We start from the raw sequence: 16,242 nt of genomic DNA, 5'->3' as shown, positions 1-16,242 counted from the left end.
CTTCACCCCCAAGACAGGGTCCACATTCCTGGCATTCAAGGCCCATCCCGATCTTTCATTCCAGCCCCATCTCCCACCATTCCCCAGACCCCTTAACTAAACCATACAATGCTCCCACGCACCCTGTGTACCTCAGAGAACGTGCACACTTGCAGTTCCCTCCAGTTCCTCTCGGGACTTCCCTGGTGGCGCAGTGGTTGGGAACCCGCCTGCCAAACCAAGGGACATGGGTTCGACCCCTGGTCCGGGAAGATCCCTCATGCCGTGGAGCAAGCCCGTGCACCACAACTACTGAGCCTGCGCTCTAGAGCCCGCAAGCCACAACTACTGAAGCCCGCGCGCCTGCCCATGCTCCGCAACAAGAGAAGCCACTACAATGAGAAGCCCGCGCACCGCAACGAAGAGTAGCCCCTGCTCGCTGCAACTAGAGAAAGCCTGCGCACAGCAACAAAAAAAAACCCAACACAGCCAAAAATAAATAGATAAATTTTTTTTAAAAAAGTTCCTCTCGTCTCTTCTACCCAGAAAACTCCTACTTTTCTTTGGCAAACCATCTATGTGCCCCCTCCTCTGTGAAGCCTTCCTTGTTCTCTCCCTCTGGCTTTGTGCTTCTCTCCGTTACAGTTTCCACGGTGTATCGCCGTACCCCCAACCCCCGACCCCCCATCAACAGGATAAGTTCCTCTGTGCCTCCGCTGCTCATCTTGAACTAGTTCTTGTGTCCAACACTGTGTCTGGTCCAAATAGGATCCCAACAAATTGGATGAAGGAAAGATAACTGATGGCTCCAGGTAGGAGACGCTAAGAGCCAAACAAAAGAGTTAAGCGTTAAGAAGAGAGAGGCTAAGGTCGTCAACAACGACCTCTAGAAGAGGCAATGACCTCTGGGCTGCAGCTAAAGGATGTTTAAGTTTCATAAAGGACCAGTGTTTCCTGAGATGCTTTTAGGTGATGTACAGAGGTTATGTTAAATTAGTACATCACTTGGTGAAAAAAGTATTTCCTTTCTCCATTTTTCAATCCTTTGCTCAGTCAAGGAGAAAATCTCAGATCGTAGGGCCTCTCCAACACCCTTCCACACTTGACAATCACCCCATAAAACAAAATCAAAGCCAGCCTTGGACTCAGAACATTTAGGAGGCAACAGTATCTAGTTAGAAGTTAAGTACTGATTTATATCATTCCCTTCTGTTTCTGGCAAGTGATTCTGATTTTCACTTTTTGGTAGTAATATAGTAACATAGGATTTCCTTCATAATTCATCTTTGTTGAAATGAAAGGTGAGCTGGTGTACCAAAATGCACTAAATAATTAAATGGCTAGGACTAAATATGTTAAATAAAAAATTAAACAGGTAGTACAAAAAATATTGAAGGCATTTTGTGAATGCCTAACACCTAGAAAACTCTTAGACCAAGGTTGGTGACGAGAGCATTGGTTGTAAACCTTTCCCAGGCTTCCGCCAAGCTCTGCCAGTGAGCCCAGCATCCACCTACAATGTGACTGGAGACCCTATCCCAGACCTGGGCCCACTTCTATTGTCCTTTCTATCTCTTGCCCCCATCCCCATGCTGATGTTGCCACACTGGGATGGAAACCCCAGGTCCTGGATGCCTGAGCTAGATGGAGGAAAGGTTCAGCTGAGCTGGGGGGTGGGGAGCAAGCAAAACAGCACCTCTGGGGGCTTCCCTGGTGGCGCAGTGGTTGAGAATCTGCCTGACAATGCAGGGGACATGGGTTCGAGCCCCGGTCCGGGAAGATCCCACATGCCGCGGAACAACTAAGCCCGTGCGCCACAACTACTGAGCCCACGTGCCACAACTACTGAAGCCCGCGCGCCTAGAGCCCATGCTCCACAACGAGAGAAGCCACCGCAATGAGAAGCCCGTGCACTGAAACGAAGAGTAGCCCCCGCTCGCCGCAACTAGAGAAAGCCCGCGCACAGCAGCGAAGACCCAACACAGCCAAAAATAAATAAATAAAATAAATAAATTTATTTTAAAAAAAAAAACAGCACCTCTGGGACCCTGCATGTATACTCCCTGCAAATGTATTCATGTTGGGGGACCCTAAGAATGCAGGCCTGTCCGTATCAGGGTAGTCAAGACCCGCCTGACTGACCAGAGGTTCCCTGCTGGCTCTCGTGAGAAATGGCCTATTTCCAGCCCTGGTCCCAAGCCCACCAATCCCTACCTTCAGCCACCTCCTCGACTTCCCACCCTCCAGGCTTGCCCTAACTCTCATTCAGCTCAGAGCAGCAAGGCCCGGTCCTGAGAATTCCATCGCAGCTGCCCTGGAAGGCTGACTGCCCGCGGGAACCACTGCACAGCCGGCCCTCTCCCCACACCCCCTTCCCAGGGTCGGCGAGATGAGAACTTGACAGTTTATTTGCTCTGGGTTGCTTGTTACACCTGACTGTCCCCTGAATTTTGGACTTCTCTGGCTGATTCTCTGCCCGCATGGAGGGAACCCTGACCACTGCCAGCTCCCCTCCCTTCTTTGAGAGCTAAGAGGGCCGGGGCCTTCCTCCCACTTCTGAGCATCCCTGCACATCTGCTGCAGTGCCTGCTGCCTCTTCCCAAGGCTGCCTCTGCTCTCACCAGCTGGCCCTCCCCCCTGGGGCTCGGGGGAGCAGTGGGCTGGAGAGAGAAGGAGCCGCCTCCCAGCCCCACTGTCCCCATCCCTGGGGCCTTGGCCTCAGTTGCCTCATGAGAAGCTGCTGCGTGCAGAGTTGTCAGGGGCCATAAAGACAGTGCGTGTGAGGCCTTACCTGGAGGGGCCTCTCGATGAGTGCCCACTACTCCCCATGTGCCGCCCTGCTCCCCACATCTGTCCTCTCCACATCTGGCCCTGCCTCCAATACAAAAAGGAGCTTTCAGTGCTCACAGCTCCTATGGCGCAGAAATGAGGTCCTACTCCTGTCAGACCTGGGGGCCCGTCCTTTCCCTTCTCCCGAGCTCTCTGTCTGGCCCAGGGAAGCCGACTGGGCAAGGCGGGGTCAGGGATGAGGGAGGCTGGCAGAGCCCTGGCCTGAGCAAGCAATTTCTTCTAGGCCATGTGATATGGCTCACTCCTCTCCCCTCTCGGGGCTCAGGGGCTGCCCTCTGAGCCCACCTCCAACACCCGCCATGGGAAACCTCCAGGGCGTGAGTGAGGCACGGCACACACGCAGCTCAGGACACCCTGGCGCCTGAGACCCAGGCAGAGTCAGCTGCCTCTGCAGCCCCTTGGGCAAGGCTGCAGCCGGCACCACAGTGCAGCCAGCATCCACCGTGCCGGCCGTGCCCTTGGATTGCAGAGCAGCACACAGAGAGAAGGGGCTTCAAGGACTGATGTTGCCACACTGGGATGCCAAAGGACGGAGGCTATGGGGACTTAGGGGACAATGACAGCCTTCCCCTGGCCACAGGGACCCCGCTGCTGGCCTGTAGCCAGTTGCTCACACCTCCCACTTGCTCCCCCCGACTTGCTGTCTGTCACTGAGCCCAGGAGGGGCCCAGGGAGGGCCCTGAGTCATCATGTAGCTGGCTGCTGGGGGAGGGAAGGCAGCCGTGGTGCGTAGGCCTGCCCCTCCATTAGCCACCTAAGCAGGGCCAAGGAGCCTGCAACCTTCTGTCAAGGCTGAGTCTTTATTCACATGTTAGGTGCCTGCCACCACCCCACCCAGCCAGACTTCCCCTCCTCCAAGACCAACGGGCAGGGGCAGGGGCAGGGGGGATGCAGTCCTCAGAAGGCTTCTCCCCTGAGCCTGGAACACCCCAGCCTTGTGTCTGCGAGGACTCGCCTAGCAGAGGAGTTCGGGGCACTGGCTTTGGAGCAGAACAGGTCTGAGTCTAAAGCCAGGTTCTTCCACTTACTTGGGGAAAGTTGCTTCCCCTCTCTGGACCTCAATTTCCTCACTGTAAGTTTGGATTCATCCTTTACTGAGCACCTACCATGTGCCAGGCATTGTACTGAGTGCTGAGGATGAGGTGATGAAGTCAGTCAGAGCCCCTGCCTTCCTGGGCGGCTATGGGATAAAACAGACTCTCAAGAATAAATATGTAATTCAAAACTGGGCTGAGTGCTGCTGTCCGTAGGAGAATGGGATACACATAATGAGGGTGTGGCCCGGTCAGGAAGATCAGGGAGTGTCGCCATGAGAAAGAGACCCTTGAGTGAAGGGTGAGTACGAGTGAGCCAGTAGAAGAGCATCCTGGGCCGTGCAGCGGGGGGTGGTGAGACAGAGCATGTGCAAATGTCCTGAGGTGAGGAGGAGCAATACGGTCACAGAACAGAAGGCCAATATGGCCAAAGGGCAGTGAGTTGTCAAGCAAAGGATTTGGGTGGTGAAAAACAGTTCTGACCTCACCAGGTTGCTGTGAGGTTCAAAAGAGCTAATATTGTAAATCCGTGGGTGTGGGTTTGGTACACAGCAAGACATTTTTCTGACTGTCAATGGCAGTGTATGCCCCCAACTTCCCCTTGGACTATGGACAACTTCAGCTCTCAGCCCTCTCGATAATAAGTCCATCCTCCTAGTCTGTTGAGCTCCCATTCACCTGTGCTAAGTGGCGCTGAGAAGGGCACACAAAGCTTGGAGGATCATGGTTTCTTCCATCAGAGACCCTCCAGGCCTCCAGGTAAGACTCCTGTTGCTTTGCCTGCCCTGTCGTATTTAATCTTCAGAGTCATTTTATGAGGTAGCTACTGATTTTGCAATCGTTTTACGAGTGAGCAAACTGAGGCTCAGAGAGGGTAGGTATCTTGGCCACAGTCACAGAGCTAAACAAGGAAGTGGAGCAGGTTTGTCCTGCAGTGAGTGCGAGCTAAGATGGGCACAAGGCCCGGGGCTCCCTCTCTCCACCACCAGCCTCCTCACTTTGTCTCTTTCCTTGTTCAGTCTGTCTCAATTCATCCTTAGGTTTCTCCACACCTAGAAGAGTAAGATTCAATAAATACATATGAATGAATGAATGAATGGATGGATGAATGAATGAATGAGCCTCACTACCTTTTCCTAGCCCAGGGCCTTCACTCTTGTCTTTCTCTGATTCTGTTTCTGTCTCTTTTTCTCTGACTCCTCTCTCTCTCTCTTTCTCTCTCTCTGTCTATATGCATGTCTATTTCTCTCCATCTCTCTGTGTCTCTTTTCACCCTCTCTCCCATGCCATCACCCCAAAGGTCATCCGAAAAAGGAAAAAAACTCTCTTTCCCAGGCCTGCCCTACAGCTGCTAGTACTGCACTGGGAACCCCATCAGGAAAGTGCTGGCCTGGCAAAGGGCAGCTCTCGGAGCTGGTGCCTGTCTTGTGTCTGCCTGAGTCCAGGCGTTGCCCTGGAAGTCCCTAGTGCCCCCTTGTCCCCTTTATGGCAGCATCCGATCTCAGCGAGGGTCAGGTCAGGACGTCAGGACCGCCATCCTCCTGGGCTTCAGGCCTCCTTGGGGCTGCCTCGTCCAACACCAGCCCATGAGACTAGCTGGCTACATTATCCAAACCAGATCACCTGCTGCCGTGAGGACGTGCCCTTCACCTGATCAGAGAACCATAGGGAGATAGACCACTTGTTGCCTGTAAAAGCCCCTGGACATGTTTCAGGTCTTTTCACAATAAAAAGGAGCCCCCCCCAAACTAAAGGAGACCCCAGAATATCAAAATGGGCACTATCCCATGAAACAAAAACCTTGGAGTCAGCTAGGAGAAATTCATCTCGGTCCTGTTGGGCTCTCAGCTTCATCCCGAGAGACTACAGAACAGGAATGAGGACAAACCTGACCAGGAAGCGGGGCTGGGCTTAGCCACTTTCCGTCTGTATGACCCGGAGCAGGCCCCGAAGAGGAGGAGGTTGGCGGAGCCATCTCTGCAGCCCTCTCAGCGCTGCCCTTCTGTGCTGTGTTCTGAGGGTGGAGAGAGGGTCATCTTCCCTAATTGCTTCGGGGGAAGTGGAGCCAGAGGGGCCCCGTGACCGGCCCCAGGACTCTGAGAGGCAGCCGCTGCTGCCTGCGCTAGACTGTGCTATGAAGTCACTCTCCTAGTTTCCTATCATCTAGATCTGGGGTGGCGAGGGGGTAGGCGGTCTTGCCTTCGTCAGAGGGAATGGCCCAGGTCTTTAGTTGGGTGGGTGCTTGTGGCGCCAGGGCCTGTGGAGGAGAGCCCTGTCAGCAGCTGGACACAAAGTGTTGGCTTCACTCTCCCTAGTGGGGTAGGGTGGTGAGCCAGTGGGCTCCATGTGGGACTCTTAGACACTTGCCTGTCTGCTCCTTCCCTCTAGGGCCCAGCATACAGGGTGGGACCACCTCAAAGCGCACTGCTTGACTTCCTCCCCTCCCACTTCCGAGCCTGCCCCCTGCCAGGCAGCCCCCAGCTACACCTTCACCGTCAAGCAGCTACTCACAAGGAGAGGAAGCTCACCCCACCGCAGCCAGGTCTAAGAAATCTCACATTTCTATATTCCTCTAAAGCAGATCTCCTTTGGGGGTGGAAACTTTAATCCGGCACCACCTCCAAGGCAGAGTGATGTCTGGGGATTCTTAATGCAGTCCTCATCGGTGACTAAGGATATGTTTTGCTCTCTGCCCGGGCCCATGTGGCCTCCCGAATGTGGACCACTCCCCAGACTCCATGCCACTTGAGCTCATTGCCCAGCTGAGAACACTGGTCCCCAGGGTCCAGCATCCCTAGGAATATCATGCAGCCCCTCCCCACCAGGGTCCTATCACTTTTAGGGCCATAAAACCATCCCTTCCCAGTCTCCGAGGAAGATCTTTCAAACCTCCCTCCTCCCTGAGCTGTCCCCTCATTCCTCCAAAACTCTGTCACTCACCTCCAGAATGGCCCACCCTCACCCAGAGATCACCCCAGATAAACCCTTTTTAGAGCCAAAACTCAGGTAAAAAGACATCCCAGAGTTTCAGGCCTCCTTTCCTGAGGTGAAAATGAGGTCAAAGAAACCAACATTACTTCATTCCTTTTCCTAATAACTCACACTCTTACACTTCCATTTACGGAGCGCCAGCTGTGTGCCAACTCCAATGCTAAACCCATTCCTACATGAGATCATTTAATCCTCCATGGCCTTATGCAGTGAGGGTTTTCGTTGCCTGTTTTGCAAAAGAGGATCTTGCCCAGATTCTTCCAGGCTAGTCAGTGTAGGAGCCGTGACTCCAACTCAGGATGTCTGATTCCAGCCCAGGCTTTTAGTCCCCTTGCCTTCAAAGACTAAGTCTTTTCTTTAACCCTAGTCCCGCCCTTGACTCCCCCTCAAAGCTTCATTCATGTGGCTAAATGAATGAGTTGTAGAAAGTGACACAGTTACTAGTCAACTCTTTCCTAGCTTGGGGCGGTGAGCCCTCCCCACCTCACTCAGGCGACGTCCTCCCCTTCCTCCTCTTTTTCCAGCCCCCCAAAGAGAGGAAAAGACACTCCCCACCAGAGGAGGCTCCTACAGCCCTGGCTCTTGATGTGCATTCACTCACTGGATTCCCATATGAACTCCAAGAAGCAGAGTTCACCATGCTTACTGAATAAATGGGGAAACTGAGACTCTCCAAGGTCATGGAGCTGATTCAGAACAGAGCCAGGCAGGGCAGGAATAAAGACACAGATGTAGAGAGCAGACTTGAAGACACGGGGGGGAAGGGGAAACTGGGACAAAGTGAGAGAGCAGCATTGACATATATACACTACCAAATGTGAAATGGATAGCTAGTGGGAAGCTGCTGCATAGCACAGGGAGATCAGCTCGATGTTTTGTGACCACCTAGAGGGGTGGGATAGGAAGGGTGGGAGGAAGGCTCAAGAGGGAGGGGATATGGGGATATATGTACATGTACAGCTGATTCACTTTGTTGTACAGCAGAAACTAACACAACATTGTAAAGCAATTATACTCCAGCAAAGATATTTTAAAAATTTAAAAGAAGAACAAAGCCAGGGTTAGAAACCAGTCAGTCTGTTCCCAAGCCTCTAAAAAAGCTCTCATTATGGACGAGAGTCACCATGGACAATAGGTAGCTCACACAGTATCACTCACACAGCCGTGCCCTGAGCCTGCACTGTGCCAGGCACTGCGGTAGAGGCCTGACATGCAAATCCTCACAAAAAACTCCCGGGGTAGGTACTGTCATTGTGCCCGCCTTACAGATGTGGAAACTGAGGCTTGGCAATGCTAATCAACTTGCTCTATGTCAACTAAGAGCAGGCAGCATTCAGACCCAGCTGTGGGGGCAAGGGCAGGTGGAATGGAGGGAGACAAAACTCTCTTACTGGGTTCATGGACCTCAACTGATGAGCTTTAGGGGACCCGTGAATCTCATGAATTATATGCAAATGTGTGTATGCTTATTGGGGGTGGGAAGAGATCTACAGTTTTCAATATATACTCAAAGGAATCCCTAAAGACCAAAATGTTAAGACTCCCTCACCTAGCACAGTGCCTGGCTTACAAAAATTACTCAATAATATCTGTTGAATGAATAAGTAAATGGATCAGTGAGTAAATGAATGCATGTTCCTCCATGCCCCAGGAGACACCACAAATGACCTGGTACACACATCTATCTTCTGCGATGGCGAAAGCAATCTTGGGACCTGAGCCTGATCTGCCCCCAGGTCCTTTCTCCCAGTCCCGGATGCCATAGCCAGGTGCTATGAGAGCTCCAAAGAGAAGCTTCCTCCGCTTTCTCCCCACCACCCCTCCTGACAATGACCAGGCAGAGGCGGGAGTTGTGCAATTCAGATAATGAAGCTTTATTGATTGCTGGGAGGGGCAAGGGTGAAACAGGGCTCAGGTGTGAAGTGCTTGTGGTTGGGGGGGGGGGTGGGGGACAGGATAGGGGATTCCCCCAGTGAAATCTGCGTCCACATGGGGAGCTTTCTAGGCCTGAACAGTGCAGAACAGCTTTAGTTCTTGGTGCGAATGACCTGCTCGTGGGAGGACACCACCTTGCCATCGTGCACATCCAAGACTTTGGTGCGAATCTGACGACTGGAGGAGGTCACTGGGGAAGAGGGGAGAGAGGGCGTTATCAGCGGCGGATAGGCAATGGAGAAATCAGGAGGGCGAGGGCAAGGAGCCGAGGGCACTGGAACAAACTGTCTCCCTGCTGCCCTCTCCCCCGATTACCACTTCACCCACTGCTCTTGCCCCGGCACTGATATCATCAGCACATTTCTTTCAGACTAGAGCTCCCTAAGGTCAGGGACAGTGTCTGTGTCTTCAGACTGGAGCTTCCTAATAACTCAGCCCAAAATGGTTCCATCCAGATCTGCCCACATGGACTGGTCTTGGTGGGAAGACCCATGTGGGGCTCTGCCTGTGATGCTGACCGCGAGAACTATGGGATCTGCCACAAATAGGGGGCCACCAACTCCTTGCCATAAGGAGGGTTTAGAAAATGGCTTCTTCTACCCACAGACGTGCATAAGGGATACTGGGTGAGAAAACCCTAGCTCAAGCCCTCCAGAAGCCCCCATCTAACATCCTAGACATGCTGGGAGACAGGGGGTGGTCTTGAGTCCAGGCTTGATGAGGAGGAAAGTCTTACCATCTCTGGATGACTGAGAGCCAGAGGAGAACTGGGAGGAGGCAAGGCTGTGAAGACAGAAAGGGGCAAGATGATCAGACACACAGGGGGCAGTGAGTGAACAGTGGGGGGCAGGACTGGGGTGGGGGGGGCCTTCTCACTGGGTGTCCTCGCCCTCCAGCAGGCGGCGGTAGGTGCTGATCTCCTGCTCCAGCCGCGTCTTCACGTCCAGCAGGATCTTGTACTCCTGGCTCTGTTGTTCCATCTCGCAGCGCAGCTGGGCCAGCTGTTCCTCCATGTTGCTGATCAGCTCCTGGATCTGGCCCAGCTGCAGGCAGTAGCGGCCTTTGGTCTCCTCCAGGCTGTTCTCCAGGGATGCTTTCTGAGAGGGAAGGAGAGAAGATCAGGAATCAGTGAGGGTGGTCATTCTCTCCCTCCAGGGCCCTGGACACCGCCCCAGGCCTGGCAGCCGCCCCTACCATGCTGAAATGGGACTGCAGCTCGATCTCCAGGTTTTGCAGGGTGCGCCGGAGCTCTGAGATCTCGGTCTTGCTGCTCTGCACCAGCTCGCTGTTGGCGGCCACCTCGTGGTTCAGTTCCTCCGTCTGCAGAAAAGAAAACATCGTTGGCGCTGGAAGTTCCAGGGAGGCAGGCGTCCTGGGTCCCTTCCACTCCGAAGGCCACCCACCTTGCTGAAGAACCAGTCCTCGGCGTCCTTGCGGTTCTTCTCTGCCATCTTCTCGTACTGGTCGCGCATCTCGTTCAGGATGCGGCTCAGGTCCACGCCGGGGGCGGCATCCATCTCCACGTTGACATCCCCGCCCACCTGGCCTTGCAGGGCAATCATTTCCTGCACAACCAAAGAACGGTCCACAGTCAGGGGCCTCACTATGGCAACGGATTAGGGCTCCCTAGTCAGAGGTGTTCCTGGTCTGAACGTTCCTCTCCACCATCTCTTCCCTCCCAGCGAACCCTCTAAGCTGGCTTTTCCATTTTGCTCTCACCTCCTCGTGGTTCTTCCGGAGGTAGGCCAGCTCCTCCTTCAGGCTCTCGATCTGCATCTCCAGGTCGGCTCTGGCCAGGGTCAGCTCATCCAGCACCCTGCGTAGGCCGTTGATGTCGGCCTCCACGCTCAAGCGCAGGTTCAGCTCCGTCTCGTACCTGGAATGACCCAGCAAAAAAAGGAATGAGACACCCTCCCTGGTCACACTGAAGGCTCTGTTCTCTTCCCCCTGCAGCTTCTGCCCATAGTTGGCATCCTGTGGGCGGTTTAGTGAGCCAGTCTTGAAGATGGCATGGATGGACACAGAGCCCATTATTCCTCAGATCTGAAATTCTGGGGAAGGGGACAGTGCCAAGAATAAGACAGTTGATCGTGCTATAGAATTCACGGAGGGGCGATGCTTCTGGCTTCAGCCAGCCAGTAGCACACAAGGCCTCCAGATATGACTACCTCCTGCACTTCAGGGGCAGGCGGGGAAGTGGGGACTGCCCCTCCCTAAAGCAGTGGCTCCCTAATCTGGCTGTGGGTCAGGATCACCCAGGTAGCCTATTAAAAATAACTGAATCAAAAATAATAATAATAACTGAATCAGAACTCCAAAGGTGGGGCCCAAGGGTCTTGTATTTTTACAAACACCCCAAGGGGTTTTCAACACAGCCATTGTGGCACTAGCCAGCTCTGTTCAGGGAACACTTCTCCAAAAATGCCCAACCCAGGGGAGACTGGATGCTCTGAAACACCACTGCAAACTCACTTGGTGCGGAAGTCATCAGCGGCCAGACGGGCATTGTCAATCTGCAGCACGACACTAGCATTGTCCACAGTGGCTGCAAGGATCTGCAGGTGGAAAGGGCACAGGTCATTGGTCCAGTGGACAGCACTAGCCAGACCTGACTGCAGCCTGCATCGGGACTTTGCTTTCATGCTTCTGCCTGAGTCCCTGCTACTCCTCACAAGCCTTTGCCACTGCAGCCTAAAGGATGACTCCAGTGGTCCAGATTTGACCCAGGACTTGGCTACTTGTGGTCAGCAGAATGGGTAGAAAGAGCCCTGACCTTAGATAAAAAGCCCTTGAGTTCTGATGCTGTATCTACCACTGAGTTGTTGCAAAACCTGAGATGGGTCTCAGGCCCTCGAGCGCCCTACCCACAGAGGAAGGGAGTGACCGGACTCTCCAGACCCCCTTCCTAATCTGAATTCTCCTCTCTCTGCACAAGCCAGCCCTGCCAGTCCTCTGTAGGCACATACACTCCTTTTCAAGTCTTCAGAGCACAGGACCTCAAAGTGGGGCTTTCCCGAAAGTTGAGATCCATCTGGCACAGGGGCTTCGAAAAGAAGAAGCAAAAGGAAAGAAAAAAAAGGTAGACTGAACCCTGGACTGGCTAGAGTTCCCTCCGTCATCATCTAATTTCCCTAATCCACTCAAAGCATCAGAGCCAGACACCAAGGGAAGCAGGAAGAGCAGACTCCTGGGGTGACATGGGAGCAAGGAACGGGGGCTGGAGTCAGATGACACAAGCCACCCAGGCCCTCTCCTACGCGGGGCACGTAAAGTGGGCCACCAGTGATTGTCTCTGTGGGTTTTCCATGCCCTCCTGGCTGTGGGGAGGGGCCACCTGTGCCAGGGCGCATGGGCGGCAGCCGCCACAGCCCAGACTAATGAGCTAATGAGTGGTTTGGATGTCTAGCCTGGTGCAGTTAGAGCCCCGCTCCTCCCCGGTGCTGGAGAACGGGTTGCTGCCTCCTGTACTGGCAGGTGGGGCACAAGGGCTTTAGCCTTGGCTCGGCCATTAATTTGCTGTGTGACCTTGGGCAGACAGCCCAAAGCTTCAGCTTCTTCCTCTGTAAAATGTAAGGGTAGGAATCCCTGGTCTCTTGTGGTCTGAGAATCTGGAGCTCAGAGAGGCATGAGCAAGATAGGGGAAGGGAGACCATCTTCTCATAGACCAGCTCTGTTGGAGGCATCCAGAGCCAAAAGAAGAGATCTGGAGCTGGAAGCTATCCTGTCTAAGAATCCCAAGCAACCAGTGGCCTGAGGCATCCATTGCCCCTAAATGAGCTGGCTGGAATAGCACCTCCGGCTGCCTGATCCACGCACCTTGTTCCTCAGGTCCTCGATGGTCTTGAAGTAGATGCTGTAGTCCCTGACCTCAGTGGGCCGTTGCCTCTGGTACCAGTCGCGGATCTTCACCTCCAGGTCAGTGTTGGCCTCCTCCAGGGCACGTACCTTGTCCAGGTAGGAGGCCAGGCGGTCGTTGAGATTCTGCATGGTCACCTTCTCACTGCCCACCAGGAGCCCATCGCCACAGCTAAAGCCACCACCCAAACCACCACCAAAGCCACCACTGGAGCTGGCGCCATGGCCACCGCCATATCCTCCACTGAAGCCACTACCCAGGGCCCCACCAAAGCTGCTGCTGCTGCTGTAGCCGCCGCCATAGCCGCCCCCCAGCCCGTAGACACACCCAGCGTTGTAGCGGGAGGAGGACAGGCCCCCATAGGTGATGGGGCCCAGGCAGGAGCCTCCGGCCTGGGGGTAAGACCCACGGCAGGAGCCACCACCGAAGCCACTGGAGCCCTTCATGGAGCTGGAGGAGGTGAACTGGCGGCTAGTCATGGTGCCAAGGAGGGAGGTGAGTGAGCGAGTGAGCAGGCAGAGAGAAGAGAAAGGTGCTTAGATGAGTGAGAAAAGGATGCAAGGCTTTATACTCCTGGGTAAGGGCGGGCCTGGCATTTTCCATTCCCCTTGGCTTTCATCACCCAGGGGACAGTGCCAACTCCCAGGCACATCCCTCCTCTCCTCCGCCTCATCATGTCTGTCATATTTTACTGGAAACTCATTGTTCGGGGTGTTTGGGGTTTCTTGTCCCACCGGGTGTGATTCACAGGAGGACGTATGGGCCTGCAGGCTACACTTTCCCTTTGGGCCCTGGGATCACAGCCCTCTGCGTGCTGGGCTCAGCCAGGTGGTGGGAGAGGGTCTCTGCACCATAAACCTAGTGACTTGTTAGTCCGCATTAACTAGGTGGGTCTCTGACATCCACCTAGAGGAAGCCCAGCACTCCATGTTCCAGGAGGAACACCGGCATGGCAAGGTCACATGGGGCACAGAGATGCCCCCTCAGCATTACCACCCATAAAAAGAAACAAGGTTTTGGGGCCCTCCCAACTCTGACCTGCTGGGCTGTGCCATGGGGCCTGTCACATCCCCAAAACATGCCCAGCCAGTAGTCAGGTGGCTCAGGCTTCTATCCCGACACCCCCAGTAAAGGGAAATCCAGGCAGCTCTCCCCAGCCCTAGGCACAGACCCTAAGATCCTCCACACATCTGTGGATGGGCCCATGGCATTGGCTGCTCAGTCTGGCCAAGGGCAGGTGGTGTCACAGGAGACACTGGGAAAGAGCGTGGAGCCAGACTTAGTCCTGACTCTGCTATTTACTCCTGTGTGACCTAGGCCCTGACCCTCCTCGGAGTCTCAGTTTGCTCATCTGTAAAGTGGGAGTACTGCAGAGTCAGCACTGAGAATCCAACGTGGCAATGGATGTGAAAGGGTTTTGTAAGCTGAGGGTGGCACAAAGTCTGGGTAGCACTGTTGTAGCCCCGTCTGGGCCCCAGACCGGGTGAAGCAGCACTCCTGGAACAGGACTGGAGGGGCCTCTTTGCTTCCAGCCCCAGGTGTTTTCTCAGGCCCCCAGGGCAGCCCCTCGTGGGAGGGTCTGGCTCAGGCACACTTGTTTGAGCCCCTTGTGGAGCTGACTCAAGGGATGTTTGGGGTTTGTTTGTTTTCGGTGGCGGGAGGAGTGCAGGCACCTGAAAGTGAACTCAAGGGTCCCGGACTACTGAGGCCCCGAGGGTCAGGGGACATGTCCAGGGGTCCATCAAGTTCTGCCTTGGAGGTTTGTATATGGGGACCTCAGCTATCCCAGGTCTACCAGACAACCTCCAAAGGCACCCTCTTTGGCCTCACCCCGCCCTCCTGCCGCCCCTCAGCCCCACGGACCCCGGCAGGAATGTTGGGAGGAATGTGGTCGTGTCTGGGGCTGCCTGACGCGTCCCATCTCCCCAGACAGGTCCTAACAGCCCCTGCTGGAGGCTCCAACACTCCTCCTAGGATCAACTGCTCCCTGAAGGGGAGCGGAGCCTCCCTCTCCCCCCACCCTAACCCAAAGCAGAAGTCAGGGAGCCGCCCTCCCCGCCCCCTGCCTCTGGGGCTTAGAAGACAATGCTGAGACAGACACTCGAGGCTGTGGGCTCCCCAAAACTGCCATGCTGAGGACGCTCAAGTATGTGAGTATGTGAGTAAGTGAGTGACCACCCCTGACAGAGACCCCTAATCTCCTTCCGGAGGATGGTCCCCCAGGCCCGGCCCAGCCCTACCTCTTCCTCAGTGAGGGGCAGCAAGGATTTGGGCTGAAGGGGGAAGTCTTTGTTAGAAGATGTTGTAGTCGGCTGTGGGGTGGAGGGGGGGTGGTGCTCTCCAGAGAAGAATGCAGCATCCAGAGGGAGCCGGGGGGCACCAGTGGGTGCAGAGCCCAACACCCACTTCCTCTGTGCCACCCACCACCCTGTCTCTCTCCACCACAGGGAACCACAGATAGAATCCCTGGAGCACGGGACACAGGAAAAGCTCTTCTTCCCTCTCACTAGATTCAGTGGAACCCAAAAGAGGCTCCCTCCTTGCCCCTCTCCAAGGGGAATCCAAAAGACAAAGAAGGTAGGGAACCCATGACATATAAATTCACGCACACCATCTAGGAAGAGACCTTTGCCAGCCCCCTCTCTACCTCCATGGACCCTGGAATCCCAACATGGGAATCAAGTCTGATCTCCTCCTTCACCCAGGACTAGACCTTGGCTCACATCCTAAGGCCAGTCCCCTTCCCCCTGCACACAGGGATCTAGATGCAAGTAGCCCAGCCCGGTGTTCCTGACATTTTGAAGAGAGGCAGCTTTCGGGGGCAGCCGTGGCTAATGTGATGGGGGGTTGTCTGTTGGAGCTGGAGTACCCCCCCCCCACCTCTGGAGTCCCAGGCAGGCTTTGTGTGGCATGTCAGGAGCCTGGGGCGGTGCCTCTTGTGGTTGGTGAGTGTCCCGGCACCAACCTGTGGTAGGCAGGACCAATGCCAATCCAAACTGGTGAAGGGGCAGGGCGAGGCAGCCCCCACAGAGCTCACACTGTGTGCTGAGGACCCGGCTGGGCACAGGGGATGGGATCCTAAGGAAGGAGGGGACCTAGGGACAGCCCAGTCTGAGGAGGGAGGCACAGCCCCTGCTCTCAGAGCCCGGTCTAATGGAAGAGACTGTCTCTTTGGAAGCCCCCAGCCTGAAAGGAAAGAAAGGCTACACATCAGGATTACTGAAGATACGAACAAACATAAGAAAAGTGCAATTCGTGTGTATTCATTTCCTGGGGCTGCAGAAGTAAATTATCACAAACCTGGTGGTTAAAAACAACTGAAAATCTTCTCTCACCGTTCTGGAGGCGTGAAGTCTAAAATTAAGATGCCATGCTCCCTATGGATGTGCTGGGAGAGAATCCTTCCTTGCCTCTGCCAGCTTCTGGCGGCTCCATGCATTCCTTGGTTTGTGGCAACAAAACTCCAATCTCTGCCTCTGTCTTTACGTGGCCAGCATCTCTGTGTCTCCATGTGTCCTTTTCTATCTAAGGACATTCATTGGATTTAGCGCCCACCCTAATCCAGTATGATCTTCTCTCAATTCTTACATCTGCAAA

At 54.5% G+C, this 16,242-nt stretch overlaps 1 protein-coding gene across 1 annotated transcript; it reads right to left on the bottom strand.

Annotated features, from left to right (window-relative positions):
- Positions 1 to 8,881: 8,881 nt before the first annotated feature.
- On the bottom strand, positions 8,882 to 13,124 carry LOC133080404 (keratin, type I cytoskeletal 14-like). The gene is made up of 8 exons (XM_061176295.1): positions 12,606 to 13,124; positions 11,262 to 11,344; positions 10,509 to 10,665; positions 10,193 to 10,354; positions 9,984 to 10,109; positions 9,666 to 9,886; positions 9,526 to 9,572; positions 8,882 to 8,979 (listed from the first exon to the last, which is right to left on the bottom strand). Exons 1-8 carry the CDS (start codon positions 13,122 to 13,124, stop codon positions 8,882 to 8,884), a joined length of 1,413 nt encoding a protein of 470 aa, XP_061032278.1.
- Positions 13,125 to 16,242: the final 3,118 nt, after the last annotated feature.

This window comes from Eubalaena glacialis, chromosome 19 (assembly GCF_028564815.1).
Source record: "Eubalaena glacialis isolate mEubGla1 chromosome 19, mEubGla1.1.hap2.+ XY, whole genome shotgun sequence".
Taxonomy (NCBI): Eukaryota; Metazoa; Chordata; class Mammalia; order Artiodactyla; family Balaenidae; genus Eubalaena; species Eubalaena glacialis.
The sequence above is the reverse complement of the archived record's forward strand: the minus strand, read 5'-3'. Positions and strand labels throughout refer to the sequence as shown.